We start from the raw sequence: 27780 nt of genomic DNA, 5'->3' as shown, positions 1-27780 counted from the left end.
TTCCATTCCCAAATTCTTCTGTTTCTTCATTCTCCCACTCCAAACTCTCTCCCCCACACCTTAGCAAAGTCTTGGGGAGTCTTGAACAAGTCATCTTTTCTCCCCTTCTTGCTTTTGCAGCCAAGTGTAATGCTATTCCTGTTTTCAGATTCCACATTCCAACAACTGACTTGCGCTATATCCAGAAACTTTCCAAAAAACAATGGCCAGACTGTTGCAAGCTCCACCCAAGTTTCATCCCTTAGAATGGGACATTGCAAACAAGATGCAGTGTGCCAATACAGAGTCTCAGAAATCCAGGTCAGAGCGCATGATAGCTGAGAGTCGGAGGCTGCTGGATGAAATAGAGAAGACAACTCAGAAAACCCAAAGTGATGTCAACAAGAAAATAGGTAATCCCATGTGTTCTGCAAGTGTCAAGATGTGTTATATGAGTTATATGTTTAAGATGGACTTAGAAAATTAGGTGATAGTGAATAGGAATATATGTTAATGCCATGCTCTCTGATCTCATGGAAAAATTCAAAATATTTAAAAAAATATTTTGAGGCAGACTGTTTCTTTTATAACAAATAAATTACTTCTCCAAAACACACAGAAAGCTATTCCATCCAAACCTCCTGACACAGGGTTGCAAAACTGTCTCCACACATCAGCCTGCAGCACTACATGCACTCCACTACTGAATAAGTCTATTTTTAGCATATATAAGATCTGACCCACGGTGCTCTGGCATATAAGATGGGCTTGTATTCATACCTGTTCGCAATTTTCATTCTGCAGAACAGAGACGGGAAGAAATAAAATTTTGGAAGCAAGAATTAGATAACAAACTTGAACAAATTGTTCATGAGACAGAGGTACTGTTGACTTTCAAGACTAGGCTGGAGAAATCATTGGAGAGCTGCAAAGAGCCACTCGTCATTGCCCAGAAGTGTCTCCTGAGCAGGTGAGATGATTGAGAAGAAAAGCATTCAGGGATAGAAAAAAAAATCTAGGTAATAAACCTTCAACAAATAATAAAAAAGGCAGCAAACTAAGGGCCTGCCTCTCTTTGCAGTGGATTCACAGTCTGGTTTAGGTGTAACACTGGGGAACCAAGGCCATAAAGGAAAAATTTCCTGTGTGGCAACAAAAAGCCTTCAATTTGCAAAGCTGGGCTTCATCATCTTCTGTTAGCTGCAGGCATTTGAACAATGCGGCTGATGGCTTTTCTCTTTTTATTTAGGCAGAGGCGAGCTGGGATTGACTTGGTGCATGATGAAGTGGAACAGGAACTGGTGAAGGAAGCTGAAGTCCTCCAGGGGGTTATGGCTTTGCTTGGACATACGTTGGAACAAACCAATGAGCAAATCAGGTACAGAGGCAAAGAGCTGAAAAGTAGGACAGTCATAATCCTGAGAAGTTGTAGGGTCATGCTGAGCACAGGTCCAAAGTTACCTTCAGTGCTAAAAGGAGGTCAGTCCTAATTCATACCATTTGATCAGTAATGGTGAGAAGTGTTTGTTAGAACTTAAAGTACTTGCACGCAATCCTCGGTCTTCTCATGATCCAGTCCCGTGCCTTTAATTCCAATGGGAATTGTACCATCAATTTATATGGAGGCAGCTTCATGCTCTAGATTTTGGGATTTTGCAATTCACAGTTCATACATGAAGAATTCCATAACAGCATTTGTATTACCTAATGCATGTATGCATGCACGTGAGGGACACCTGTGAGTGCCTACACTTTGGCTTAGAGTCCGGTTGTTTCTCCTCCTAGACTAAACCGTTCAGCAAAATACAACCTGGAAATGGATCTGAAGGACAAGTTCACAGCTTTGATGATTGATGATTACTGTGCTAGCTTGACAAACAACGCTCCTGATATCAGATACGCTGATAATGCAGTGAAAATAGAAGGAAAGTAAGTGGTTATTTAGTTCAATGAACATATGATAATTATACAGCTAGTATGAGCTGTTCCATTAATAGCAAGATTAAAGTAATTTTCTGTAAAACAGACTGTACTGTCCATCATCTGTCTGTTGTAGATTGTTTTTTATACTTCTGTCCATCACTTTAGTAGCTGCGTAATATATCTGTGAAATAAGCCACAATAATCATGTTCCTGGTGAACTGCAGTTTACTAAAAGTTTTTGAGGCTCACAGTTAGTTAAGGAAAAATTTCACACATTGCTTAAACCAGAATAGATTTACTAATCTAACTTCTCCTCTCCCAGGGTGTCCTAGTGGGGAGAACACTGGAGTGGGACACATGAGGTGTGGAGTCAGTTTCTGACTCAGTCATTAACCCGTCATATGTGCCCCTCCTGTGTGAGTGAGTTAGAGTGAATGGTTTAGATGGAGAAATAGCTATCACAGAAAAACAGGCTAAAAAGAGGAAACACACTGAGAAAGCGGTGTGTGAGACAATCTCCCAAGGACACTGTTGGTTCTGCGAGAACTGACAAAACTTGGAACACCAAGAGACTGGCAGCTCTTGCTGCTAGCACATTAGCATGCATCAACAATAGGTTGTATAACTCAGACCGCACCCAGAATGGTGTTGGCTGCTATGTGCAAATGACAATTACAGCTTTATACATCCACCCAATGAAACAAGGACCCCTCTGAGAAACTCTCCAAACACCTGCCTGCAAGTCACTGGTGCACAAGTATGACCCTCTGATTCTGGGGATACAGTTCAGGGTTGGTGTCCCAACTATTGCTCCAACCAGGTACTATAAGTGACTGTCTCATAGGTGGTGAACTGTGTGAGAGAATAAGTGAATGTTTTGTGTGAATAGTTACCTGCTATTAACAGCTGAATTAATTAGTAATAACAGTTTTAATTAATGAAAGGTGTTCTAAGAAACATTGGTTATTATCTGTGTTTCCTGCACAACAACTTAATCCTTTATCAGGGAAAGGAAAATTATAACAAAGTTGCTCTGTGACTTTAGCAAATTCGTTTCCATCCTACCCTTGTCTACTTCATTCTGAAATGTTTGTGACAGAGAGGGTCTTTATTTTTTATCCGTAGAATTCCCAGCCCAACTAGCGCTCACTGGGACACACAGTACTGCTTTGTTCTCGGTTTTGTGGAGTAATTATAGATTTATGAAGTCACAGAAGGCCTGATGCTGCTAGTTGATGACCTGTTATTTTGAATCTGTTTCAGTTTTGTTAGCCCTGAGGACTGGATAGATTTCTCAAACATAAGTGTTGAAAAGGCTGACAAGCAGAGAAACAATTCTTTGGCACTGAGGGCGCTGATTGATGGCATCATCTCACAGACAGCGAATGACATGCGCAAGCAATGTGAGATGGTGAATGTTGCGTTTAGAAATAGGGTGAAGGAAGTCAAGGATGCTAAGCACAAGCTAGAGACACTCCTTGCAATGGTAAGTGGTAGGGGACAGTCAGCAAAAAAGTGGAAACAATGGGCTTGGGTTATCTACCAGTTTCTTCAATCCAGTGGATTGAGCTACTTTGCTGTAAGAATTTTACCTTTGCAATACTGGCAACCCCTGCCACATTTTCCTTCCCGCCCCGCGCCCACCCCCCCCACCCCCCCACACCCCCCCCCCGCCAAAAGTCATCTTAGCTTTTATTTTCTCATCTCTGTGTGCATCACTACAGAGGTGAATTTCTGGAATCAGTCACTCAATGTAAGTGTTGCTGTAGACATCAGTAAAGTCAAGATTTCCCATGTGATTTTTTAGTTACATGGGGCTCCTATAGAATTTTCACAATTGTGATACAAGAGCCTAATAACTTACAAAGTCAGGGTCAATATGCTTGAAATTTGATACATGAAAACTGAGTGTTAATGTTAAAAATTATTTGCTTAGTGTAAATCTCCAGTGTCACTCAGAACAGTGTCACCTGCTTTCCAATGAAGGAATCGTAATCCTGGCTGACCTTTGTAAACTATCCTTTGATGAAATAACATCTTAACGTACTGACTGTTACTGTGATTATGATTACTGTAACTATTAAAGATGCTGATGATGTCACCCATTGTAAGAGAGACAGTGTGCAGCACTTCCTTCTGTTGGATTTGTTAAGGTGATGGATGAGACTGCCTCACAGAAGAAGAACATTGCAGCCTTAAAGAAAGCAATTGCTGATAAAGAAGGACCTGTTAAAGTGGCTCAAACCCGCTTGGAAGCAAGAAACCATCGCCCCAATGTGGAATTGTGTTATGACACAGTGCAATACAGGCTGATTAGTGAAGTTCGGGAGATCACAAAAAATATTCAAAGGCAAGTGGAAATGATGAAAGAGGGGAAATTCTGTGGTATAGATTACTGGGTTAATTTAATGAGTCAAAGTAACATTGGGTCCCAGCTATTCTCCCTGAAACGTTGGGAATTGCTTTTCCCTTAAGGGCAGGACACTTCAAGGGAACCTGCGTGGATATTGTCTCTCTATGAATCCCTTTCCATCTTTTCTTTCACTCAGAATTCTTATCCCATATGAAAAAAGAACTATCCATGTATTTTCAACTGATGTCTGTCTGTTTTTTCCCTGTTAGATTAAAGGACACACTGGCACAGGCTGAGACAGAGCTGAAAGGCCTGAGCCGCCGACAGCTTTCCTTGGAGGAGGAGATCCAGGTCAAGGAGAATACCTTGTACATTGATGAAGTGCTCTGCATGCAATTGAGAGAGTCTGGTTACATTAACAACTTCTGAAGCCATCACACTGGGAGACTGTGTGTGCTCCAAAAAGCCAGCTCTTTGGAGAAATCTTTCCAAATTTCTAAAAAAAATTTTTCCAAAAGAAATGTCTCCAAAATTTTTCTCTTTGCTGAAATGTTATTGACAAACCTCCAGATTTATTGGTTTGGCTCAATGCTGTCCTGGTTCTAGTTGTGTAAGATAATTAGAACAGACCTAGTACTTACAGCTGTCTGTTTCACAGCTATCTATGCTCTAGAACGCCCAATCAAATCTCCCACTGGCAATAAAATTCCAGAATAAGAAATGTCCCTTCTTCCATGTTATTTATTTCATGTGCAACCAATGACATCATTTGCCACTGAAAGGTCTAGAAGCTGTGGAAACTAGAGCAGGAGTCTCCTCGTAAGTCACTTGTTAGAAAGCTGGGCAAGTGGGAGGGGTGACTCTCAGGACTAGCCGTGTTATGTTTTATTCTTAACATCTGCTGTTAAGAACTAGACACAGGATGTATATCAGACTTAACAGGAGGTAGGGACTGGTGATACACTGGATAGTGCATCTGACTGCATTTGAGTCGAGACCAAGTCAAGGCTGACTTTGGGCTAATCGCTTGCTTGCCCCATGTCTCAGTTTCCCTATTTGTAAAATGGAAACAATGAGATGGGCTTCATTGGTAAGGTGTTTGAAGCTCTACAATGAGAAGCGCTGAAAAAAGAGGAGGCCCTTATTTTTACTTACTTTTTAGAAATGCCTGTAAGGGTGGAAAAGGGCTCACTGCTTCCTTTGCTTCTGGCGAGGAAAAACAAATTGAGGGCAAGAATAAATGATGCTGGAGACATAGGAGGCCAGTTCCCAAGTCCAACATTTTAATGCATGGAGTGTAAAATTATCCCTTGCCTCTGTCTTGCTGTAATGGTATCTCCCTTTCAGAGGCACTGCTGTCAAGATTCCAATTCCTTACTAATGCCCTCCAAAGGATCCGTTTGTTGCTTGCAGGTGTCACTGAGTGTTCTCTGTCCCTGGGGGCTACACCATTGGGTAGGTGATGACAAAATAATTAAGCTCCGAGTCAATCAGGTATTTGAACCTCCTGTAAATATCGCACAACAGCCGATCCTCCTCACTGGTCTCTTGTCGGGCTGTGTAAATCCTGACCTGTATGTATGAATGAAAGTCATGTCTCTCAGATACATGGAGCAGGCTCGGTCCTTTAAAGCTCACGACAAGAAGAAGCCTCTGTGACTAATGAGGAATCTAGAGAAGCCAAATTCCTTGGGTTTGAGTAAAATCTTGAGGTTTTACTCTGTTTTCACTCCAAGCTGACTGAAAACATCATCTTCTGCCAAAGAATTTTTGGGAAGAGCAAGGTTCCTTTTAACCCCAGAACTGATGCAACCCTGGGATCTGCACAGATCTGGGAGGATCTACTGAATTCAGAATCTAGCATGCAAAGTGGCATGACAGCATGGTTTACACCAGCTACAGTTGTGGTCTGGCCCAAGTTCAACACAGCATCACTAAAGAGTGAGCTATGTTTGTATCTTTTTGCAGTTTAGTGGGATTCAACCCACATGCCTCAATTTAAGCATAGATGTAAGCACTGGGCCTGGGAGGACTGAGAATCCCTGGCTTGAACTAGAGGTGACAGAGGGAACCCTAGTCTAGCAAAGACTTGCGGAATTGTTGGGGCTTCTTATTAAATTTCTGTAGTATTCTGTACATGGCTAAGTAGGTTGGAAAGCCCCCTTTCTGTGAGTGGTTCTCAGGCTCCTTATAATGCTAAAACATAACATCGGGAAGGTAGTTATGTTAACATTTCCGTAAGTGACTTTTCTATGGGCATGGGGACCTGACCTTTCTTGGGGTATTGGAGAGAGGAAGGGAATGGGAGTTTTGAAGCACAAAGTCTTACCTTTATGGTAGTCAAAATGCATTTTCTTTCTGCACGGTTTTGTAGCAGCCTCTCCATAAAGGTGACACTTAGAAATGCCCAAACTTTCAGAAATAACAACCTCTTGCATGATAAGATGAGCTGTAGCAGATCATCATCCAGCAACTCATGGTCATTGTTTAATTCAAGTGTTAATTTCTTGAAAAAAATGAACACTGTTAGTACTACTCAACATAGCTTGTGAGCGCAGTAACAAGGATTCAATAAACAAGAGCTTCCCTATTTTACCACCAGAAGTGACTGTCAGCAGATAAATTTTGTACCTTGACATTAGCAGAGAATCAGTTTTGTATTATGACAACAGTATATGCTACAGTAATCTCTACTCTCCTGTTAAGATGGGGGGGCGGGTCCCTCGTGCATTACGTGCCATCCTAAGAGACAACTTCCATTACCATTAGAAGATGCCACACCCACAGCTCATGCCATGATCTTATTTGACATACCGGAAATTATCCCAGATACAAGAGCAGATCCAAAGACAATTTCTAGAAAGCTTTACAGATCTCTGGTGTTTATTGGCAATCCTGCAATGCAACAGAACTTAAAGAAAGCTGTCAGCAACCTCAGGTATAAGGCCGTGTGCTTCTCTCAGGCATGCAAAGACCTGATGCTCATTTACATGGGTCAGCTGTTGCATACCTTTGGTGACACATCCTTGGTGACACCCAAGTGCTTTGACATGGGCACCAGTTAATTTACATGTGCTGTAAGACATTTGTGCATTGCCAAAATGGAGCAAAACGATCAGTGTAGGTTGATGCAGGTTACAGCTCTGTAAGCAAACAAGGTGTACAAACTATTTTCCTCATATACAGATTTCCCTGCAAAAGGGTGGGGTTCAGAAAAATCTGAAAGGATAAGAAAGTTATCAGTTACTAAACGTGAAGTTGTCTAACCAGAATAAGCCTAAAGCTTTTTTACAAAAATGACATTTTTCTGCCTGAAAGGTTCTTTTTGCTCACAGCTCACACATTACAACCACCAGTATTTCGGGTGTTTGAGATTTTTTATGAGGGCAACCTGACATCAGCCTGACAGCGAAGACTAGCAAAATGGGGATTCTAACTGGACAAGGATAACTACCTGAACTAGACTACAGCTGGAACACTGGAATGGCTCACTTATGAAAATTACCCTCTGAACATAAAACTGAAGTGGTCAGGAATTCCCATTGATGACTGCTGTTATGCAGAAGGCCTATATGATTACTTTGCTTAGCTTTGTGATACTGCAGTAAGATGTCACTATTGTTTCCCTTACCTGCAGAACATGCCAGTAGGCTGGGAGGAGGTTGGTGAGGGTAGGTCTCATTGTCCAGTCTGGGTCACTGAAATAGCAGCTCCGTAGACTGATAGTCCTGACGGGGATCTCCGCTAGCAGGATCCTGGCTAGGTGATCATGCTTCATGACTCTTTCAAAGAAGAAGTTCACGTTCAGTTTTGGGGCTCTCTTGGTCAAGTTTGCCCACGACAGTCCCCAGACCACTTGCCCATGAGGGTCATGGATATGACATTTGATATTCAAAGTGCACAGGGAATGAGCGCTGTGCTCCCGCAGGGTGTCCAGCAGTTCATCAGAGATGCAGTTATAATTGAAAGTCAGGATGACCAGGCTATGGAACTTGGACATAGTTTGGTGGAACAACGTGCTGCTGTAGACAGGAAGGTGGAGACCGAAGAAATCCTCAATATTGATTTCAGATATAAAACTTTTATTTGTCAAGCAGCTCAGAGAATTTAGAAGCTCACAGCCTTCTTCCAAGGTTACTCTTGCTCCTTTTAAGTTGAGATAATCAAGCTGTTTGCTCATTCTTTTCAGGAAGGTAGCTAAGTTCTTGATAAACTGAGCCCTGACCACATTTTTCCAGATCAGGCGGTCTAATTCCAGATACTTGATGCTCAGGGATACTAGGCGACTGTTACACTTACCCAGGTGTGAAAGAAGACCTCTCATAGTCACTTGAAATTTTTGGGTAAAGGTAGTATTGTAAGGATTCGATAACTTGATCTCAAGGTGCTCCAAGTACTTGCCAAATTTCTTGACATACCACAGTGCACTTTGAAACTCCAGTGTGTGTGCTTTTGATGGTCGGCCGTAGAATGTGATGGTTCTGCTTCGCCAGAGGGATCCTGAGTACATGGTGCAACTCCATTTTTTACAGACCAAGGCAGCCTGAGATCTGTCCCTGTCATCTAACCAATGGAAGACATGCCTCAGACAGACATCAGGTAGATGAGCCCAGGAGCTCTGCTCAGGTTCACTGTCATCTTCCATTGAGAAGACAGTTTTTCACTTCTCTCCTGGATGTTGAGCCAACCCTAGATGAAGAAAGCTGTGAGTAGATTTCTTGCCGTTCCCAACAGAATAGCTTTCCAAACAAATGGATGAAAGTTTCACATTCAAAAAAAACCCAACAATCCTTTCTTTGCCTCTGTACTCAAGCTGTCAGGGTCAAACAAGCTCGTGGGTCTAAACTATAGTCTGACCTAAATCAAAAGAAAAAAAGCAATGAGTGAAGAACAGTCAAAGTACAAGCACAGGACACATCTTTTAACTTTTTGGTCTTCAGTCTAGCTAAACAGTTGAAATGGTATCAACTGCTGATAGAGCAGCCACAGCCTCTAGAAATCTTTGGTTAGCATCACTTGCAATTGGTAATGGTTTGTGCTTTGGGCTGTACCCATTTGAACAGTACCGTCAGTGCAAAACTAGCACACATTACTTTTCTTATCCTTCTGGGGTACTGCTCTGTGACAATCATCTGAGGTAGTAACCTGCCATAGTTTAAGGTACAATCCCTGTTGACAGTAATAAGCAATATAAGCTGTTCCATCACTCGGTTCAAGCAGGATGTTCAGTCATTGTGCTCCAATGGACAGGGAGAAGGCTGGCGAGTCAGGAGACCAACTGGGTAGTGGTATAACACGTAACTAAACAACCACAGTACAAGAAGTTACCAGTTCCACGCTCAAGGCTGGACTGTGTAAATATTCAGCTCCCTGTGCACTTCTCCAGCTCTCATAGTCTTCCTCCAGAGTTCAAGATTTGTTTTCTCTACCTCCGACCCCTCCCTCCACAAAGTCCAGCCATTGCCATGGAGCAAAGAGGTAATGTTTGTGATGTCATGACAACTGAATTTATGCAAGAGCAAACAGTGAACGAAGCCGACTTGAGTTAAGTCATTTGGGCTAAGGTGAAGACAGTGAAAAGGAAAAGCAGACTTGTTTGGTAGTCCCTTAGGAAGTAAGAAATACAGGCCACAATCTACAAGCCAGGTGTGGGCTGTATGTCTTGTCACTTTTCACCAACCAGATAAATGGATCAAGTGGCTGAGCAATAAACAGCCAAGAAGGGAAGCAATGCATCCTCTAACTTTTCAGCTATGAATTGCACACTTCAGCCGTGAAATGCAACCTACATCCCCCTGGCCTGTTAGGTGCTTGTTTTCATGAGGCCTTTTACAGATCAGGCTATTAGTTGGCTCTGCAAGCAGCCAAAGGGCATGGAAAGCTAGTGTTTTGTTAGTACCTTTGCAGAGAGGCAAAAATTCAGAATGTATTCACTTTCTACCTCTATAATGCATGTGTCTTATCAATCATGTCCACTTGGTAAATCACTCCTTAGCTCTTGGGGATGAAACTGGAGAAAGATCTAGTGATACTTTCTTACGGTCTACCCCACAATCAAGGCTTATTGGCTGACAGGACTACAAGAAGATGCAACTCAAAAGTACGTTATGCCAATCTCCAAACAATCTACCTTTCCTCCTTTGCATGTGCTGTTCTGTTTGGTAACAAAGTTGAAATGGATGGAAAGAACAGAGGCACCATAAGAAGATGAAGAAAACATGCAGATCCCTGAGAGTCTGTTTACAACTACAAAGGCTCAGATATTTCTATTTTAATTTTATAAACAGGCATGAAAGGACAGGCTGACTGCTCAGTTCAGCTTCAGCCTGCTGCTTCCCTTCTGGCCTACAGTTCTGTCACACATTATCTCTCTGCCTGTATACACTGTCTGTTCAATTAGCACCATGTCTATTCTTAGCGATTCCCCCTCCCCCTCTTCCCATCCCAAATGCCAATCCAAAGCCCCAGCTCTCAAGACGATAACTGTTAGAAACTGAGCATGTGGATCTGATTACCACCTGAGTCCACCTCTTGTATTTAGTACCTCCATCCCCCACAAGAGCTCTTTGTTTCGCAGCTCTGTCAGTCATTTAGGAGGTCTTTAGATGAATGACCCCATTTTGCCTGTCCAGACAGAGATCTGAGTCACGTCTTAAAATACGGTGGCTCAAGCTGCAGTTTGCTAGTGGGAAGAGCCTAAAACTTTCCCTATGGAGATGTGGGGGGCAGGGCGGGGGGAAGAGGCATAACATATCTGCGACTATCTGGAAGCCATAAAGCCAATGGGCAGAGGAAAGCAGAACAGCATATAGGGCTGTAATACATAGAAACATGTCTATTAATAAGGGGTATTTATTGAGCTATACTTGTCCATGTTATCGTGTGTGAATACAATGGGGTACAAACACCATCACGTGGAACTCTTAAAACCATAGCTCTTAGGAACTTACAGAAAGTATGTTTATAAGCCAATAGTGGGACTCGAGGTATCCTGCAGTGTTACTGGGTTGGCTTCCCCATGGCTCTAAGCCAAGTCTTAGCTATGGAGGTGTCTCTAGCTGTCAGCTCTGAGTTTAACTTGGTGGGGGGAAAGCAAACCAAACCTTTGGAAAAAAACAGAAGCTGCTACAGCTCTTTCCAGGGCAATTTTTCAGGTAGAGGTGTTTTAAAGATAAATGCTTTGCATTATCTTGTTTTCCTCTACAGTAGGATTAAAAGAAAAAAATAGAACAAAACAAATCCCAACCCCAAAACAAACGACATTCTCTGCACTTGGCCTTTCTTTGCTGCCCGATTTGCTACAGAGGACATCCCAGATGGTTTCCAGTACAACACTGCAGTTACGCTGCCTCCTCCAGCAAGAGCTGCACAAGTCTAAGACTTTGGCTCGTAATTAATTACCAGATGCCACAGGAGCCCTGGCTTGGATACCCAAGTGGGCAACCCAGCCTCTGAAACCTTTTGCTATTCCTACTGACATGGACCTCTAGGCCACAGGGCCGCAAAGGCACTAAAACCGCGGGGCGCGAGGGGAGGGGGGGGAGGAGGGGGGGGGGGGGGGGGGAGGGGGGGAGGGGGGGGGGCGGGAACTGCTGCTGTGCTCGGGCACAGCCGCTATCAGCGTCTCTACAGCACCTGCAGCTGTGCTGCGGGGCGGGAGGGCACCGGTGACTTATCGGGACATACAGCCGCCACCAACACCTCCCCGAGCCTCGTCCTCCGCTTTACTCCCCCCCTCGCCACCCCGCCCGCCGGGGCAGCAGGCCCGGCGCCCGCCTCCAGGAACCCCGGCGCCTGCTACCGCGGCGGAGCAGCCACCACTGACGCGCATGCGCTGACCACGTAACGGCCACGGCGTGTGCGAGAGGGGCGCAGCCAATGGGTGCGGGCCGCGGCAGCGGCGCCAATCCGGGGAGCCGGAGTGGGCGGTGCGCCGTTCAAACGCGGCGGCGGAGGCGCGACGTGGTTCCTGTGGGGTGGCGGCGGGTCGGTCCCGGTCTCGTCTGTCACTGTGAGTACAGCCCCGAGCAGCTGCCGTCGCGCCCCGCGTTTCCTGGTCGTGTGAGAGGCCTGAGCCGGTCTCCTCCGGCCTTGGTGTCGCCTTTCGTACTTGTTGTTTCAACCGTCCCTGGCGGGCGAAATAGTGGTGTCGGCCGGGCTTGCCCTGTGCCGCCGTGTCAGCTCCCGCGACGCATAACCGGTTCTGTTAGCCAGGCCGCAGCTGTGTGGGCGGTTCTGGCCGCGACTGTCAGTAGCGAACACAGGGAGTGCCAGCTACGGGAGTGAAGTCCTGCCCGAGCAGCGTAAACAGCTTGGATGAGCTCCGGGGGCACAGCCTCGTTACCTCGGCAGGCGTGTGTAAAATGCCGGCCGTAGAAGCTGCCCGTAGTCTTGTCGTGGGTTCCAGATGAACTGGAGCACCACGTTGTATTGTGTAATGCCAGTTTGATAGCAGATAAATGTAACCCTGAGACAGTAGCTACTCCCTTTTGGGCGTTTCACCTAAGTAATATTTTCTAGCATAAATTAATCACCAGTAGTTAGCAGTTCATCAAAAGAAAGCTGGATAAGCTGTGAGCCAGTAAGAGAACTGACTGGTTGTCTGATTACTAGCCTTTCCTTGTTGCCACATGCAGGAATGCATTAAAGGTGTTAATATCCCAAACACCTTCAGGATTAAAAGATTTCAATAAGCCTTACTGCTTTCTGACACAAATAAGGACACTTGCAAGAGATGGGGACATTTTAGGAGATCAGAGATGGTAAGAAATATCAATAGGCTTTCCTAATACGAGGTATAATGATGGTAGAGACCACCCAGCTTTTTTTTTTAACAGTAATCTGCAATGAAGTATTGGTAAAATTAATTCATTCTCAATTCAGGTTGCTAAAATACATTTGCATTTCAATTGCTTTTTAGAAGTAGTTAACTAGCAGTATCTAGCTTGATAGCTAGTGAAAATGAAGAATTTAAAACTATATATATATATATGTTTAAATTGTCATAGATCATATAGAAAATAGGCATTTTACCCCTTTCCAGCAATGTCTTCTGCCAGTAACAATCCTGCCCATTTCAGGACTTGCATATCCACAATTGCAACTGTGACTTAGTTGTGAGCCTTCAGCTAGCAACTCAGGCAGGAGACAATAGCAGCTGTGTAAACTTGTCTGGCAGTGGAAGGCTGTTTTGATTAATGAAGGCAAAAATTTGGGATATGAGACCTTAGTCTGAGATACCAACATGAAACTTGCAGTTATAGAGCATTCTGCCTCACAAGCTTGAGTCTCACAGCTTACCAGGTCTGATGTCCAGTGCTGGAAATGCAGTATAAGACTTCTTCATGGACACGCACAGATCTAAATAGCTGTAGAAATCAATGCTAGCTCAAGCCTCCAAGTAAAAGTCTGCTCAGCTCTGATTTTGTTGTTTCAGCCAAACGTAACTGAATATGCTGTATAACAATTTCCATTTTTCCTTTTTCATACTGCTCTGTACCTTGCTCTGTCTAATTCTTGCTCTCATTCTGATTGTTTCAGAAATAAGGTTGACTAAGAACCAGAACAAGATGGTATCTCTGCTCCAAAATGTCAAGGCAACAATGGCCTGGCGGAAACACCAGCTCCTAGCTGACTTCGATGAGAATGAGAGCCCTGTACCCGACAAATTCAAGAGAAGGGCTTCTTTGAGTTCTCTCAATACCATCCGCATGTCTCTAAGGAAGCGAGTACCATTAAAGCAAGTAGAGATGAATTTTCATAAGACCCCAACTTGGGAAAGTCTGGGAGCAAGACAGAAGTGCCAAACTCTTCAGAGTATTAAAAGAACAGCAAAAAATGCTTTCGGAGCAGTGTCCCAGGTACTTTGCCTTTGCAGTGGAGTGTGGATAGAATTTAGTTTTTGCTTCAACGTCAGTACTAAGACTTCTGGACTCTGTACAGAATGCTGTATTCCAGGGAGTCTGTCCCATGCACCTGCGCACCATAATGGTTGTCTCAGAGCTACTAACTAGTAAAATCTGTAATATCCTTGCTAAAGTATAGGTAGGCAAATTATGGATTTAGCAGAACAGGGAGGATGGTAAAAAGAAGAAATATGAGATGTAGTTTCATCAAAAATTTTATTTTATTACTAAATAAATGCATTTCCCCTACTGTATTTCATCATGTATAGCAGAGCAGCCTTCACAAGGAGGAAGGTGGGTAGAGACTACCATTGCTTGCAAAGAATTGTTTCTGAGATGTGTAATGCTTTGGATTATTATTTTTTTTTCCTGTACCCATACTATTTATTAGCATGTTCTTCATTATAGTCAATGTAAATTTGGACTGACAAAAACCGCTAGATGGTAGCAGGGTAGCAAACTCGAGCTTGCACTTCCCTTTGGTGGAGACTTCTGATTTTAACTGCATCAATTACATGTTAGAGAGCCTGGCTCTTTCCTGCATAAGAGCAGCAGGAGCTCAGTTCCAATGCCTGCTGAAGTCCTTGACAAGTTCCAAGGATTGGGGGAGCAAACGATTCCTCCAACGCAAATAGGTACAGAGGGTTGAGAAGCATTCATGCTAGTCTAAACCTGATATGAGAACGAAAGCTAGGGATTCAGCTGAAATGTTCCTTGTCTTTCTGGTTCCAAACTCTAGGCTAATTGAGTTCATTTAGCATAACATATCTGTCTAATGCTTCTTTCAGAAAATACAGAAGTCTTGCCAAAGCCCAGTACACTCGATGGTGACCCACCCAGTTGAATCCATCAGCAGAAGCTGTGTAACCAGTTCTACCAAGAAAAGAAGTACTACACCTCGAACCCCTTGCCGTAAGAGTGTTACTCCAGCAGCCAGTTCCAAAGACACCCCAAGATCCAGCAAAAGACCCTTGCTTGGGCCAACAAGGGTGTCAGAACGTAGAGAATGGAGGGATTTCTCATCCCGGCTTGGTAAAGATGCTGTTTCTTTTCGGAGATCAAGAAGAGCAGCAGCACTGAAGAGTCCTTATTCATCACCTACTCCTGCCAACAGAAAGATGTAAGCCACATTCTTTTGTAAACCTTATTCCTTTTTTTTTTAATTACTGTAATTAGAGTATCTTGTAAGGTGAAAGGCAAGATATGAAGGTTGCTATCCTATTCCCCTGAAAAGGTGTGCTGTTCACATAGTTAAGAAAGTAATTACAAGTCCCTGTATAGACAGGGACTGAGCACTGTATAAAGCTGAAACATGAAGCTTAATTTTGTGCTGTGACAAGCTTTTTAAAAATCACTCCTACTGGGTAAGTTTACACCATGTTTCTTAGCACCAGTCCCCATCTGACACTAGAGACATACTTGAGTTCTTTGCTGATGCCTTTCTGGTAAAGAAAAATGCTCTCAGTGCATCTCACTCCTACTTAGCTCTCACTTTTCCAAAGTTGCTATTTGTATTACAAAGATACCCAGAATAGCTCTGCTTATGCTGAGCTCTTTATAGAGAGTAGAGAGATTCTTGTTTCAAAGATTTAACACAAATTTGATAAAGGGTTGTGAGTGAGGGAAATACCTAATTTCATAATACATAATGCACACATAGGTTTTTGTTTTGGTCAAAGTCACATGAAAAATGTCAAAGCGTGAAGCTGCATCCAGGCCTTGTGAAGCTGCATCCAGGCCTTGTGAAGCTGCATCCAGGCCTTGTGAAGCTGCATCCAGGCCTTGTGAAGCTGCATCCAGGCCTTGTGAAGCTGCATCCAGGCCTTGTGAAGCTGCATCCAGGCCTTGTGAAGCTGCATCCAGGCCTTGTGAAGCTGCATCCAGGCCTTGTGAAGCTGCATCCAGGCCTTGTGAAGCTGCATCCAGGCCTTGTGAAGCTGCATCCAGGCCTTGTGAAGCTGCATCCAGGCCTTGTGAAGCTGCATCCAGGCCTTGTGAAGCTGCATCCAGGCCTTGTGAAGCTGCATCCAGGCCTTGTGAAGCTGCATCCAGGCCTTGTGAAGCTGCATCCAGGCCTTGTGAAGCTGCATCCAGGCCTTGTGAAGCTGCATCCAGGCCTTGTGAAGCTGCATCCAGGCCTTGTGAAGCTGCATCCAGGCCTTGTGAAGCTGCATCCAGGCCTTGTGAAGCTGCATCCAGGCCTTGTGAAGCTGCATCCAGGCCTTGTGAAGCTGCATCCAGGCCTTGTGAAGCTGCATCCAGGCCTTGTGAAGCTGCATCCAGGCCTTGTGAAGCTGCATCCAGGCCTTGTGAAGCTGCATCCAGGCCTTGTGAAGCTGCATCCAGGCCTTGTGAAGCTGCATCCAGGCCTTGTGAAGCTGCATCCAGGCCTTGTGAAGCTGCATCCAGGCCTTGTGAAGCTGCATCCAGGCCTTGTGAAGCTGCATCCAGGCCTTGTGAAGCTGCATCCAGGCCTTGTGAAGCTGCATCCAGGCCTTGTGAAGCTGCATCCAGGCCTTGTGAAGCTGCATCCAGGCCTTGTGAAGCTGCATCCAGGCCTTGTGAAGCTGCATCCAGGCCTTGTGAAGCTGCATCCAGGCCTTGTGAAGCTGCATCCAGGCCTTGTGAAGCTGCATCCAGGCCTTGTGAAGCTGCATCCAGGCCTTGTGAAGCTGCATCCAGGCCTTGTGAAGCTGCATCCAGGCCTTGTGAAGCTGCATCCAGGCCTTGTGAAGCTGCATCCAGGCCTTGTGAAGCTGCATCCAGGCCTTGTGAAGCTGCATCCAGGCCTTGTGAAGCTGCATCCAGGCCTTGTGAAGCTGCATCCAGGCCTTGTGAAGCTGCATCCAGGCCTTGTGAAGCTGCATCCAGGCCTTGTGAAGCTGCATCCAGGCCTTGTGAAGCTGCATCCAGGCCTTGTGAAGCTGCATCCAGGCCTTGTGAAGCTGCATCCAGGCCTTGTGAAGCTGCATCCAGGCCTTGTGAAGCTGCATCCAGGCCTTGTGAAGCTGCATCCAGGCCTTGTGAAGCTGCATCCAGGCCTTGTGAAGCTGCATCCAGGCCTTGTGAAGCTGCATCCAGGCCTTGTGAAGCTGCATCCAGGCCTTGTGAAGCTGCATCCAGGCCTTGTGAAGCTGCATCCAGGCCTTGTGAAGCTGCATCCAGGCCTTGTGAAGCTGCATCCAGGCCTTGTGAAGCTGCATCCAGGCCTTGTGAAGCTGCATCCAGGCCTTGTGAAGCTGCATCCAGGCCTTGTGAAGCTGCATCCAGGCCTTGTGAAGCTGCATCCAGGCCTTGTGAAGCTGCATCCAGGCCTTGTGAAGCTGCATCCAGGCCTTGTGAAGCTGCATCCAGGCCTTGTGAAGCTGCATCCAGGCCTTGTGAAGCTGCATCCAGGCCTTGTGAAGCTGCATCCAGGCCTTGTGAAGCTGCATCCAGGCCTTGTGAAGCTGCATCCAGGCCTTGTGAAGCTGCATCCAGGCCTTGTGAAGCTGCATCCAGGCCTTGTGAAGCTGCATCCAGGCCTTGTGAAGCTGCATCCAGGCCTTGTGAAGCTGCATCCAGGCCTTGTGAAGCTGCATCCAGGCCTTGTGAAGCTGCATCCAGGCCTTGTGAAGCTGCATCCAGGCCTTGTGAAGCTGCATCCAGGCCTTGTGAAGCTGCATCCAGGGCCTTTCTTTTTTCAAGATACCTGTGCAGATTAAATCTGCAGCTGGACTTGCAGCTTCTAAAACCTGTCAAATGCTGTCCTTGTCTTCAGGCTTCTTGCTATGGAAGTCAGATTTTTTCCCAGCAAGAACCAACCTTTGACCTTGTGTGGGAACAGACCTCCCTGCCTCTGTCTGTAAAAGTTGTAAAAAAGAGGTACCGATCCAGGCTGGGGATGGAGGGGAGGAATCCCATTGCACTGACACTGTCATTGGTGCCTGCACATTTACAAGAAAATCCTTTTATTAGGTAGCATTGTTAACAAATAATCCATGGTACCCATAACTCAAAAATCTAAAGGATGCAGAAACCTTTTATACAACACCTTGGTTAATCCATGAGGTGGTAGGCTGCTGTGTTTGTAAAGGTTATGTCATTCTGAATTAGACATGTTAAGACAGTAAAAACTAAAGATCAGAAGTCTTGTCACAGGGCAATTCCCTAAACCTCTTCCTCCCTTAGAACACTTGATGTCAAGCATTCCATAATTAAATGTCAAGCACCTAAAATCCTCTAGAGAGGGCTTAGCATTAAGAACTTTTATCTGCAAAGCGGTAAGGGCTTAAAATCCTATGTAATTCCAAAAATTTTTAAAAAATTTACCAATGGGAGCATTTCTAGATAACTATAGGTTAAATCCTGTATTAAGTTAATGATCATATCCACTGAAAGTTCACTAAATCTCACTCCTAATATTTTCCCATCTGTTAGTGATATGACAGTTTCTCTCATTCGTAACTGAAGATAGTATCAACCAGGTAAAGTAGTTGTTCGCTTACCTTGTCTATACCTGCATGCATCTGTGGGGAGAAAACCTGCTGTTTGGAGAGAGAAAGGTTCATTAACTCATGCTGCTTTAAAGTATTATGCAGAACCACAGGGTTCTTGCCTCATAATCACTGGCTGTCTCTGTTACAGCAGATCATTGTGCAGTTGTAAAACCTCACCTCTACACTGTGGATTAGTGAAATCTTGTGGGTTTGCAATGAACCGTAAGTTGGGCTTGTATGTAAACAGCAGCTTTTCCCATCCCAGACCAGAAAACTACTGGTACTAATGTCTTTGTCACTTGACCTCAGTTCTCACTGGTTACTAACGAAGATCACAAAGCATGACAGAACAAACTATTATCCTGAGCTGTCTAATTTTACAGCCCTTCTCTTCCATCCGTAGCATTGTCTTAGCAGTTAAGACTATGCTATCGCAGTAACAGCGGTTGATACCTGTATTGCTGGCATTTTTAAACACAGCAATTGTACAGAAATGGATGGGAACAGGAATTCTTTGCTGTAAGTTTCTAAATATCACTTCTAGTGTCAATTCATTGAACCATTACCAGGTAAATGCCTCTATTACCTTCACTGAGATCTGTACTGTGACATTAATAAATATCTTCACCCATTATTTTGGAAGTATTCCTTTTGTTAAAGGGAAAGTTATATCCTGAATACTATGTCCTATTTTAGCAACCACAATAGGGGTAAAAAGTTGATTGCTGTAATATTTCAGGAAAAATGAGAGCAGTTTCAAATGCTTGACTGAAGCTTTAAACAGTGATGCATACTGTTTCTGCTAAGCAATTTGGTCCAGTTCTCCTGCATGTGTAGATGCATACAATGTGCTCCATCACTGGCTGGTTTGTAGGTTGCCTACTGGAGTAATTGTGAAATAAACTTTTTTGGAGATGCCCTTACAGTCTTGAATATGACTTTCTGTTCTGGTATCCAATTGCCATGAGTTTTAGTGTTACAGCTCCCTTTTCATCTTTTCCATGATGAAACCAACCTTGGTCTCAAACTGTTTATAGTTGCCAGCTCCATGTATTGTTCTGATGTTTTTCACTTTAATGAATTAGATTATACCACAAGAAATGCTCCTTTGCTAGTTAAAGTATTGCAGTACTTAATTTGTGTACTGCCATTTATGCTCACTGAAGGTAACAAAAATGTTTTCTTGCTAGTGTTTAGAACTGTTATACAGTGAAAGTGTACAGATCCCAGACCTCTTCCTTGCTCCCATCTAACAGTTTTCCAGCAGTTTGTGTGACAACCAGTTAATTACTCTTACTGACTTCATGCTGCTAATGGCAGTCATCTTGTTCTTCTGCAGGCGACACACAATATCAAACTACTACTATCTAATGGCACAAAACTTACAGTCTGCACATCGATCTCGGAAACTTTCTCAAGCTATCAGAAGGCGAGCAAAGAAGGTCCATCAAGCACTTGGCACCTAAACAGAGATGGCTGTAACTATTGTTAGTTTATGAGTATATACAAAGGAGAGCTCTGCGTAGCACTTGAAAGGGTGTGCTCTATACATTGAACATTTTATAATCTTTCTTGATAAAGCAGCTCATGACTTCCCTTCCCTTGCTTTCTCTTTTCATATGAACAAGAGAATCAAAATTGCACCACAGTGTATTATCTCCTGCTGAGATGAGGGACCATCTTGAATGTGACTTTCATAAGGCAGTAAGTACTTTGAACTGACCAGTAGGAATGGCCAGAGCAAGGGCCACAGATTTACGAAGGGTGACCATAGGTAATAGTAGTATTTAGACTGGTATCCAATTGCCATGAGTTTTAGTATGAGTACTTTGCATAAAGTACTGGCCCATTATTTTGAAAACCTAACAATTTTTTTCTGTATATGAACAAACCAGAAGTTAAGCATCATGTTTAACTGGAAGTTAAAGAAACAGTAGTGGCTTGCTTGAGTTCTGACCACAACTGCCATTCCAAGGCAACAGGTTTCTGTGGATTTGCTCATGTCACAAGAGAGGAGCCACATTAGGACTCTTAATTCATGGCCTGAAGGATTGCTATTAGATTAGCCTAACTAATCTTATATTAAGTAGTTGGGTTCCAGACAAATCAGAGCAACTTTATGTCATTTCTTACTGCTGCTTTAAATAGTATCTTGGCAGTTGAGTTAAACATTGCTTTTGTACTACAATGTCTGTCTTGTAGTAACTAATTTCTGTGTATAACTAAAATTAATGTAACCTCTTACAACTACTGTTATTAGCTAACATCACAGTGCAGATAATCTTATTTGATGAAGCATACTAAGCATTTGATACCTGTATTTTGCTTCTAATTACCTTTTTTAAAAAGGTAACATATGACAGGCCTTTTTTGGTAGGTGATTCAGTTTAACGAAGTTTAGTCTTCCAAGCTGAAGCAAAGATTTCTCAAGTTTCTAGAGTTCAACACCAAGGCTGTTTTCCATGGTAGCAGCTTTGTGTAGGCTTCTCAGATTACATTCACTCTAAGATGAACCTTCAAACAAAAGATTGATTTGAGAAACTTTGCTCTACTTGATAATTTTGAAGATGCACATGTAATTCAGTAAAATTGGAACTACTAAAATTTTAATGGTATTAAGTATAAATATGGGAAGCAGTCATGGTCAATTCTGATTTATGTGTTAAGTATCAATTTCAAACTTGCTCCTGATTTTTCTTTTTTTGTGACAAAGTAAACTGTTTTAAAATATTGAAACAGTTAATGAGGCCTGGAAACATGAAAACAACCCTGACTTCCAGGCTTTCAGATGACTAAGAGCTTTAGCTTGTGTTATTTCTTGATGTAGTCTGTGTGTGTGTGTGTTGTGTTGCTGTGTGGGTTTTTTTTACCACCTTTCTATATGGAACAGTAGCTTGAAGTTATTCTTTGCATGTACTGAAACTACTACTATAAAGCTTTCACAAAGATGGTGTCTCATTACTGAAATATTTTCTTTTATGACTTTTCAAAAGGAATGAAGGTTGGAGTTTTGTGAAGTCAACCTCCAATCTAAGTATTATTTCAGATAGTCAGATGTATTTATACTGTTTCCACTGGCTACTAGGATATGTACAATGATGATCTAATACTTTCCCCCATCACTAGTAAGAAAAATCAGTGACACTGTTTGCTTAAAGTAAGGAAGGTTTTATTTATTTGACTAATCTGTTATAAGATTTTAAAAACCAGCTCACATCAAAATCTATACCAGTTGTAGAAATCTTACTCCTTATTTCATATTAAGAAATTAATTATTGTACATCTTTGAATTTTTACAAGGCAGCCATAAGAAATATAAACATTTGTCACTAGATAGAACCTTCTCACTGACAAACAATATCTAAAAGTATGCACTTAATAAAACTATAGACTGAAAGAACATGTACAATTTCAAGTTTCCTTGTATGAATTCAGTTGTAAGTGGACTACCCCCTTCCCTCCCTGACAAATAGAAAAGTAAGTTATGCAAAAGGCTTGGGGTTCTGTGAGAGGACTGCCATTCTGGGTGCTACACCAGTCCTCCCAGAATAACCTTATCTTTAAAGCTTGCAGTCTGTAAATTATGTTTCAGCATTGTAATCTCTGATATATACCATCTCACAGGATTCCACAGTAAGCCTGCCTCTCTCTTTCTTCCTCCCATAAGTTCTGTACATCCTTACAAATGAGAAATGAACTGTCAAATTTGTTTCATGTTCCCCCGTCCCCCACAATTATATCCAGCTTCAAAGGTAGCTTATTGAGATGAATACAAATAGATAATAAACTGTAATCCCCTTACCTTGGGCTTGAACTAAAATGAGGGAAAGAGGAAAAACACCTGACTTCACTTTCAGAGTTCATGGCACAGGATTCTACCTGCTCCAGGCCATTTCTTGTTTCTGGAAAAAAGAGCTCTCTTCATGCAGAAAAATGTGTTATTACCTCCATTTTTATGGGGGACTGAATTTAGGATCATCTGTAGGAACTTATATTTACACTTGAGTGATTAAACATCATGGAAGTCAAATTACTTTGTTAAACCCACAATTTCTGCTGAAGCTATGAACACAGACCATGAAGAATCATTGCTCTTAGAGAAGCTGAGGAGGTAAGTTGGAAAGTTTTGTGTTTATGGGAATTCTATCCTGTACCATCTCCAGATGAGGGTGGAAAGTGCCATTTTCTCCCCTGCATGCCTGGAATGAACAATTCAATGCAGAAATTTTGAGTTCACATCCCACATTTCAAGCTCTAATCAGAAAAATGATGAAATTGCAGTGTACAATCTCTTCTCTCCATTATTAAGCCAATGAGCTTATTAAAGAGGTGCTCATACTCCAATCATCTAGAACTTTTATAATGTAATGTACTCAACTTTCTGTGGCTTAGATGCAAGAGGGGGGGAAAAATTGTGGGGAAAATCCTATTTGTTCAGTAAAAACTGATGCACGTACAAATTCTAAAACCTGAAATTACCTACTGATTTCAGGTATTATTAAAAATGCTTATAAACAAAGTTTTTAGCAAATTTAAGTCAGGAAACAATATCGAAAGAAGGAAAAAACGATTTTTTTTCCCTTCTAAATTTATTCCATGAAGTACATGACGATACTACAGATCTAAGTGTTGGGGATTTGCTTAAACACACACAGTAGTGCCCTGGCCTAAAGACTGCAATGTGTTCACTAATAATGGTAAACAAAGGCTATTTTGCAGAACTGCGGAGCTTCCAGATAAATTGTCGTTGTTCTGCTTATTTTCATAGTAGATTAAGGTGTGTAATTTTTTCTCTAGTTTACTGATAGTGCTACTTCTACACAACCAGTGAAAGTTTTAACTCTAGAAGTGACTTCCCTAGGTACTAGACGAACAGGTGACATAATCTGTGAGACTCTATTTTCATGTAAACAAATCAAAATGGCAGCTCTCATGAACCCCAATGAACAAGAAGAATTATCAATGCCATGTCATTTTTACATCTAACAAAATTTTATGCTGAATAGGTATAAACCATGCCACAAAACTAAATGGGAGTACTTTGGTCAAGCAAGAATCTCTTCCAACAGCACTAGTGTATGCAAACACTACAAAAAAAAAAGGTTATTCAAAATAAGCAGATTTGGATCAACATCACTATTCAGGTCTGTGGAATATTCTGCACTCTTTATACAGTGATATCTTTTTTCAAACTTACCTAAAACTAGACAATAAAATTGAATAAACAGCCACTGTTGTGTTTTTTTTTTTTAGAAGTATATTGGTTACAAATTTACTGTGAAAGCAGAACCAAAACTTCACTTAAAGTGTCTTCCAGTAGCTACACACATACACACACAAAAACGAAACACCATGGTTGTGAAGGTGTGTTTTCACAACATCTCAGGTAAGTCTACCACTGCTATTAATCACAGCCACTTTTTTACAGTAATTTAAAACTGCATCCATATCAACAGGGCAAAAAAGTAAATGCTTCCAACTGTGGCCTACTTTGCACTGACTTGTACTGCTGCCTTAGTACCCACTGGAATAACAAGTTTTGTCTTTCACAGTTTCACTTACACTTCTTCCATTCAGCCCGTGAAAAGAATGTGCTTTTTGTAACAGACTGGAGGCACTAAAGGTGCTGAAACTACTAATGAGTCAAAATTGTGTTCTTCGGGCACCCACCATTCCTGCTGGACTTCTCTGTCCCTTTCCCTTCTGTGTATGCTTTAACACTTCCACAGCCTATAAAGTTTAAGTAAGTAAGTAAGTAAGTAAGTAAGTGCTGACTGCACAGAGACTGCAGCAATGAGGACTTGCAACCAAAGAATAAGATGACTGTAGGGTCAAGCTTATCCTCAGCAAATGGCCTGCTTAGGAGGGCTGATAACCCTCCTGTGACAGCACAAGTAAAACTGAAATCCAGTTGCAAAGTGAATACCCATGAACCACTGCATGCAGTTTCATGTGGACAAAGTCTATAACTAAAATTCTGACCGGACGGAAATGTTGTAAGAGAAAACACGATTGAAAAATTATGCTATAAAACTAGTGATTCATCAGGCAAACCTCAGGGATCGCCCCAAGCACAGCTGGGGGAAATAAAAAAAAGCTAGTGGTTCAACATGCATGAGGTGCCCAGCCATTGCCAGAGAATGTATGTTGAACTGCCAGACTAGTTGTGAGACGTCTAAAATCACACTCATCATCTTGTTCATACTCTCAGCTCCAACAGAAGTTGTTTTACCATTTTAGTGGCAACTGGCTAGTGCTTTCAGAAAAAATGCATCTGATGTTTCAGAAGATCAGCTCCCAAATAACATGAAGCCTTAACCTCTAAGCTAATGCCTGTATCATTGTTTGCTAAAGTGCTCAGCTGGAGGCATGTGCTCAGGAGATAAACCATTCTAGCCCTGAGCAGTAAGTAGTGTTGGAATAATGCAAAGGCCACGTGAGCTCTCATATATTGTAGGAAACGAAGTCAGGGAAAATATTTTCAGCTTGATTTCAATACCATGTGTAGAAACTTTGCAATTGTTACCACTCTAAATCATCCACACACACACTAGCTTTTGTTTTACTACTATTAGCTCATAATATTCTTAAGAGAAGCCAGCACAATGACTACTGTAAAGGTGACCCAGTTATTAATAGAAATAAATACACAAAATCAGAGTTTTCATGACATGGTACCCTGCAAAATGATATTGTGTCTGCAAGAGTAAAAGACCTTAACAACGTAGGAGATTTCTCTAACCTTGTGCTCAGACGCTAGTTCCTTTAATACAGTAACAGAATTACATACAAATCCCTCTTTTGAAAGGAAGCAGGCCTTTCTACTACAGCAACTTAAAAAATAGATTATGGAGTCTCTTGGATGATAGAGGTAGATGGCTACAGCAACATTACCTTTGAACTTTGCAGCAGGAACAGCGATTAGTATCAGGAGACATGCTACACAACACCTAATGCTTAAAAAGAACTTTGCAATCAATCAATGTTGCTTTTAGGTTCCCTCAGCAAATTTAAAATTTGTCTAGTGAGTTCCTTCCTCACGAGCCTTGGATTCCCATGCCTATTTAAAATGAACAAGCAGGAGCATGCTAACAGAGAACTGACTGGAGGGAGATGGAGTCTGGTGTACCTGTGCAATCCCCTCCTAGCTGCAGAGGACAGGAGAAGAAATGGACTATGTGATTAGAATTAATATATACAGTGGGCCAAGACAGAACACTGAATAATTCCTCCAAATCTGTGGGTTAAAGAACTAGGTGTGATGCTACTGGGAAAGCATTTGTAAACCTGAAGACTACTTCAATATAGTTTGTGGATGTCTTTCATTTAGCTTTTGTAGCTGGCTGACTTGGCAACAGAGCATAAAAACGCAGCCCCCCCCATATTGTAGTTACCTGCTCCCAATTAGTGTGAGCTACCAAACTTTTAGTATCTTTCCTACATCTTCAGCAAAGATCACCCCTTCCCTTAAAGGAAGCATTATAAAAAACAAATTACTGAGGTGCCAGAGATTTTTCAGGAAGTTTGAAATAGGCTGACAACCTTGCCAAGTAACCTCCAAAAAAATAAATCAAGGATCTCCATTTATAAGCTACTTTGCTGCCTTTTAAAGCAAAAGCCACATTCCTATGCCCTTCAAAAAGCACACTGAAACTTTTGGGTGAATAGGGAGTATAGACTTAGGTTTACTTCTGCACTATCTTAATAGTTTTCCATTGCATTTCTTGTTTGCTTTACATGTCAACTTTCAAAATCATTAACCAACAGACTTGTTGAGAGACTGTTTCTGGTCTAGCTACAGCCTAGGAAAACCTGAAAGTAAGGGGTGAGGGGGAAGGCACGACACCCTTTCCACCCCAACTCCCCAAAATCAAAAACAAACCAACCAACCAACCTGAAAAAGAATTCTTCTACTGACGTCAAGCTTTCTCAGTGTCAATATAGTCTGGTTTTAACTTTTAAATAAAAGTTTTTTTATATGCACTTGTAACCTCATTGCAGGTTTTAAAACATGCTTCAGTTCAGTCATGAAAGTTCTCTTGGTCAATTTAGTGCAGTGGAAGTACCTGCGTGAAGAATCTGCAAACTACTACTATGTTAAAACTAACTACAACACTTTAGAAATACTTCCACTTAGGGAAAATTTCACACATTTTACTTCTAGTAAGTTCCTTGAGAGAGCCAAGAGAAATTTAAATCAGTAGGAAAACATCTATTTGGCACCTGTAATTTGGCATGTCCATTCTTTGAAGCTCAAATGCTGTAATTCTGAATGCTACAGATTGTCTCAACACAGCAGCTGCTATAAAGCATGAGAAGGTAAACAATTTACCCACAGGAATTCCATTACTTACTTTCTCCTCCAGTTTAAAGATTCTAGTTAGAATAATGAAAAAAGTGATTGCTCTGACGTTTGCAGATCTCTTACTAAAAGGGCTCCCTTTAGCTTACCATCTTAGGATCCGTCTCTCAGACTGAGATGGTCAGAGCCATCTCCTTACTCGGAGTAGTCCACACATTTTGCACAATCACCAAGTTCCACAAAACAATGTGATCTTTGTACACTTGCACATTACTTTGTATACAGCAACACTAACTGCTTCAAACTGTGGCAGACACATTTATTTCTAACATGAAGTTTTTATGATTTGGTTCATAAGTGGAGTTCTCCCATTTACTTGATGTCTTCATCACACAAACACGAGTGCCCATGTTAGGGTCTGTTGACCAACACTGTAAGCTGAAAGGAAATCTTGGGTTTAAGGCACCCAAAAAGCATCTTGCTGTACAAATCCTGACCATCCACTATTGTAGTTCCCACCTCTGCCTCCCTTGCAAGTGTATCGCTTTATCAAAAGTGAAGTGGAAGCAATTACAACTATTTAATGTTTAAAGTGTAAACCTCTTCTGTAACCTACAGGACCCTACTGTTTCTACTGTTCTGGGTGCTGCTAGTTAGCTGATACCACAATCCTCCTTCTGAGTAAAATCAGCCTGTTACAGCTTTTTCTCTTATTGCACATTTTATTACATCTATTGTAAAAAATAACCAAAGATATTTCCTGTTGCTTTGATGTTATAAGCACTTGTGATATTTTTAGATTGTTTTAAAATTTCCCAATAAACATGTCAAGAGGAACAA

At 42.4% G+C, this 27780-nt stretch overlaps 3 protein-coding genes across 4 annotated transcripts; 2 read left to right on the top strand and 1 right to left on the bottom strand.

Moving 5' to 3' along the window:
• The first annotated feature begins 202 nt into the window (after positions 1–202).
• On the top strand, positions 203–4758 carry TEKT1 (tektin 1). The gene is made up of 7 exons (XM_059829344.1): positions 203–392; positions 784–949; positions 1229–1357; positions 1765–1908; positions 3166–3388; positions 4056–4252; positions 4525–4758. Exons 1-7 carry the CDS (start codon positions 203–205, stop codon positions 4682–4684), a joined length of 1209 nt encoding a protein of 402 aa, XP_059685327.1. The 3' UTR covers positions 4685–4758.
• A 940-nt stretch (positions 4759–5698) lies between these two features.
• Positions 5699–8900, bottom strand: FBXO39 (F-box protein 39). Its single transcript, XM_009806956.1, has 3 exons — positions 7887–8900; positions 6585–6761; positions 5699–5827 (listed from the first exon to the last, which is right to left on the bottom strand). The coding sequence occupies exons 1-3, from the start codon at positions 8898–8900 to the stop codon at positions 5699–5701; spliced, it is 1320 nt and encodes a 439-aa protein (XP_009805258.1).
• A 3348-nt stretch (positions 8901–12248) lies between these two features.
• On the top strand, positions 12249–20315 carry PIMREG (PICALM interacting mitotic regulator). Of its 2 annotated transcripts, XM_059829277.1 has the most exons (5): positions 12249–12266; positions 13796–14115; positions 14949–15280; positions 18580–18626; positions 19978–20015. In XM_059829277.1, exons 2-4 carry the CDS (start codon positions 13825–13827, stop codon positions 18608–18610), a joined length of 654 nt encoding a protein of 217 aa, XP_059685260.1. In that variant the 5' UTR covers positions 12249–12266; positions 13796–13824; the 3' UTR covers positions 18611–18626; positions 19978–20015. The 2 variants fall into 2 exon arrangements, with proteins under 2 accessions (XP_059685260.1, XP_059685259.1); XM_059829276.1 differs by lacking the exon at positions 18580–18626 and having other exon boundaries at positions 19978–20315.
• Positions 20316–27780: the final 7465 nt, after the last annotated feature.

Source organism: Gavia stellata, chromosome 25, assembly GCF_030936135.1.
Source record: "Gavia stellata isolate bGavSte3 chromosome 25, bGavSte3.hap2, whole genome shotgun sequence".
Taxonomy (NCBI): Eukaryota; Metazoa; Chordata; class Aves; order Gaviiformes; family Gaviidae; genus Gavia; species Gavia stellata.
Note: the sequence above shows the minus strand (reverse complement) of the source record. Positions and strands in the feature narration are given on the sequence as shown.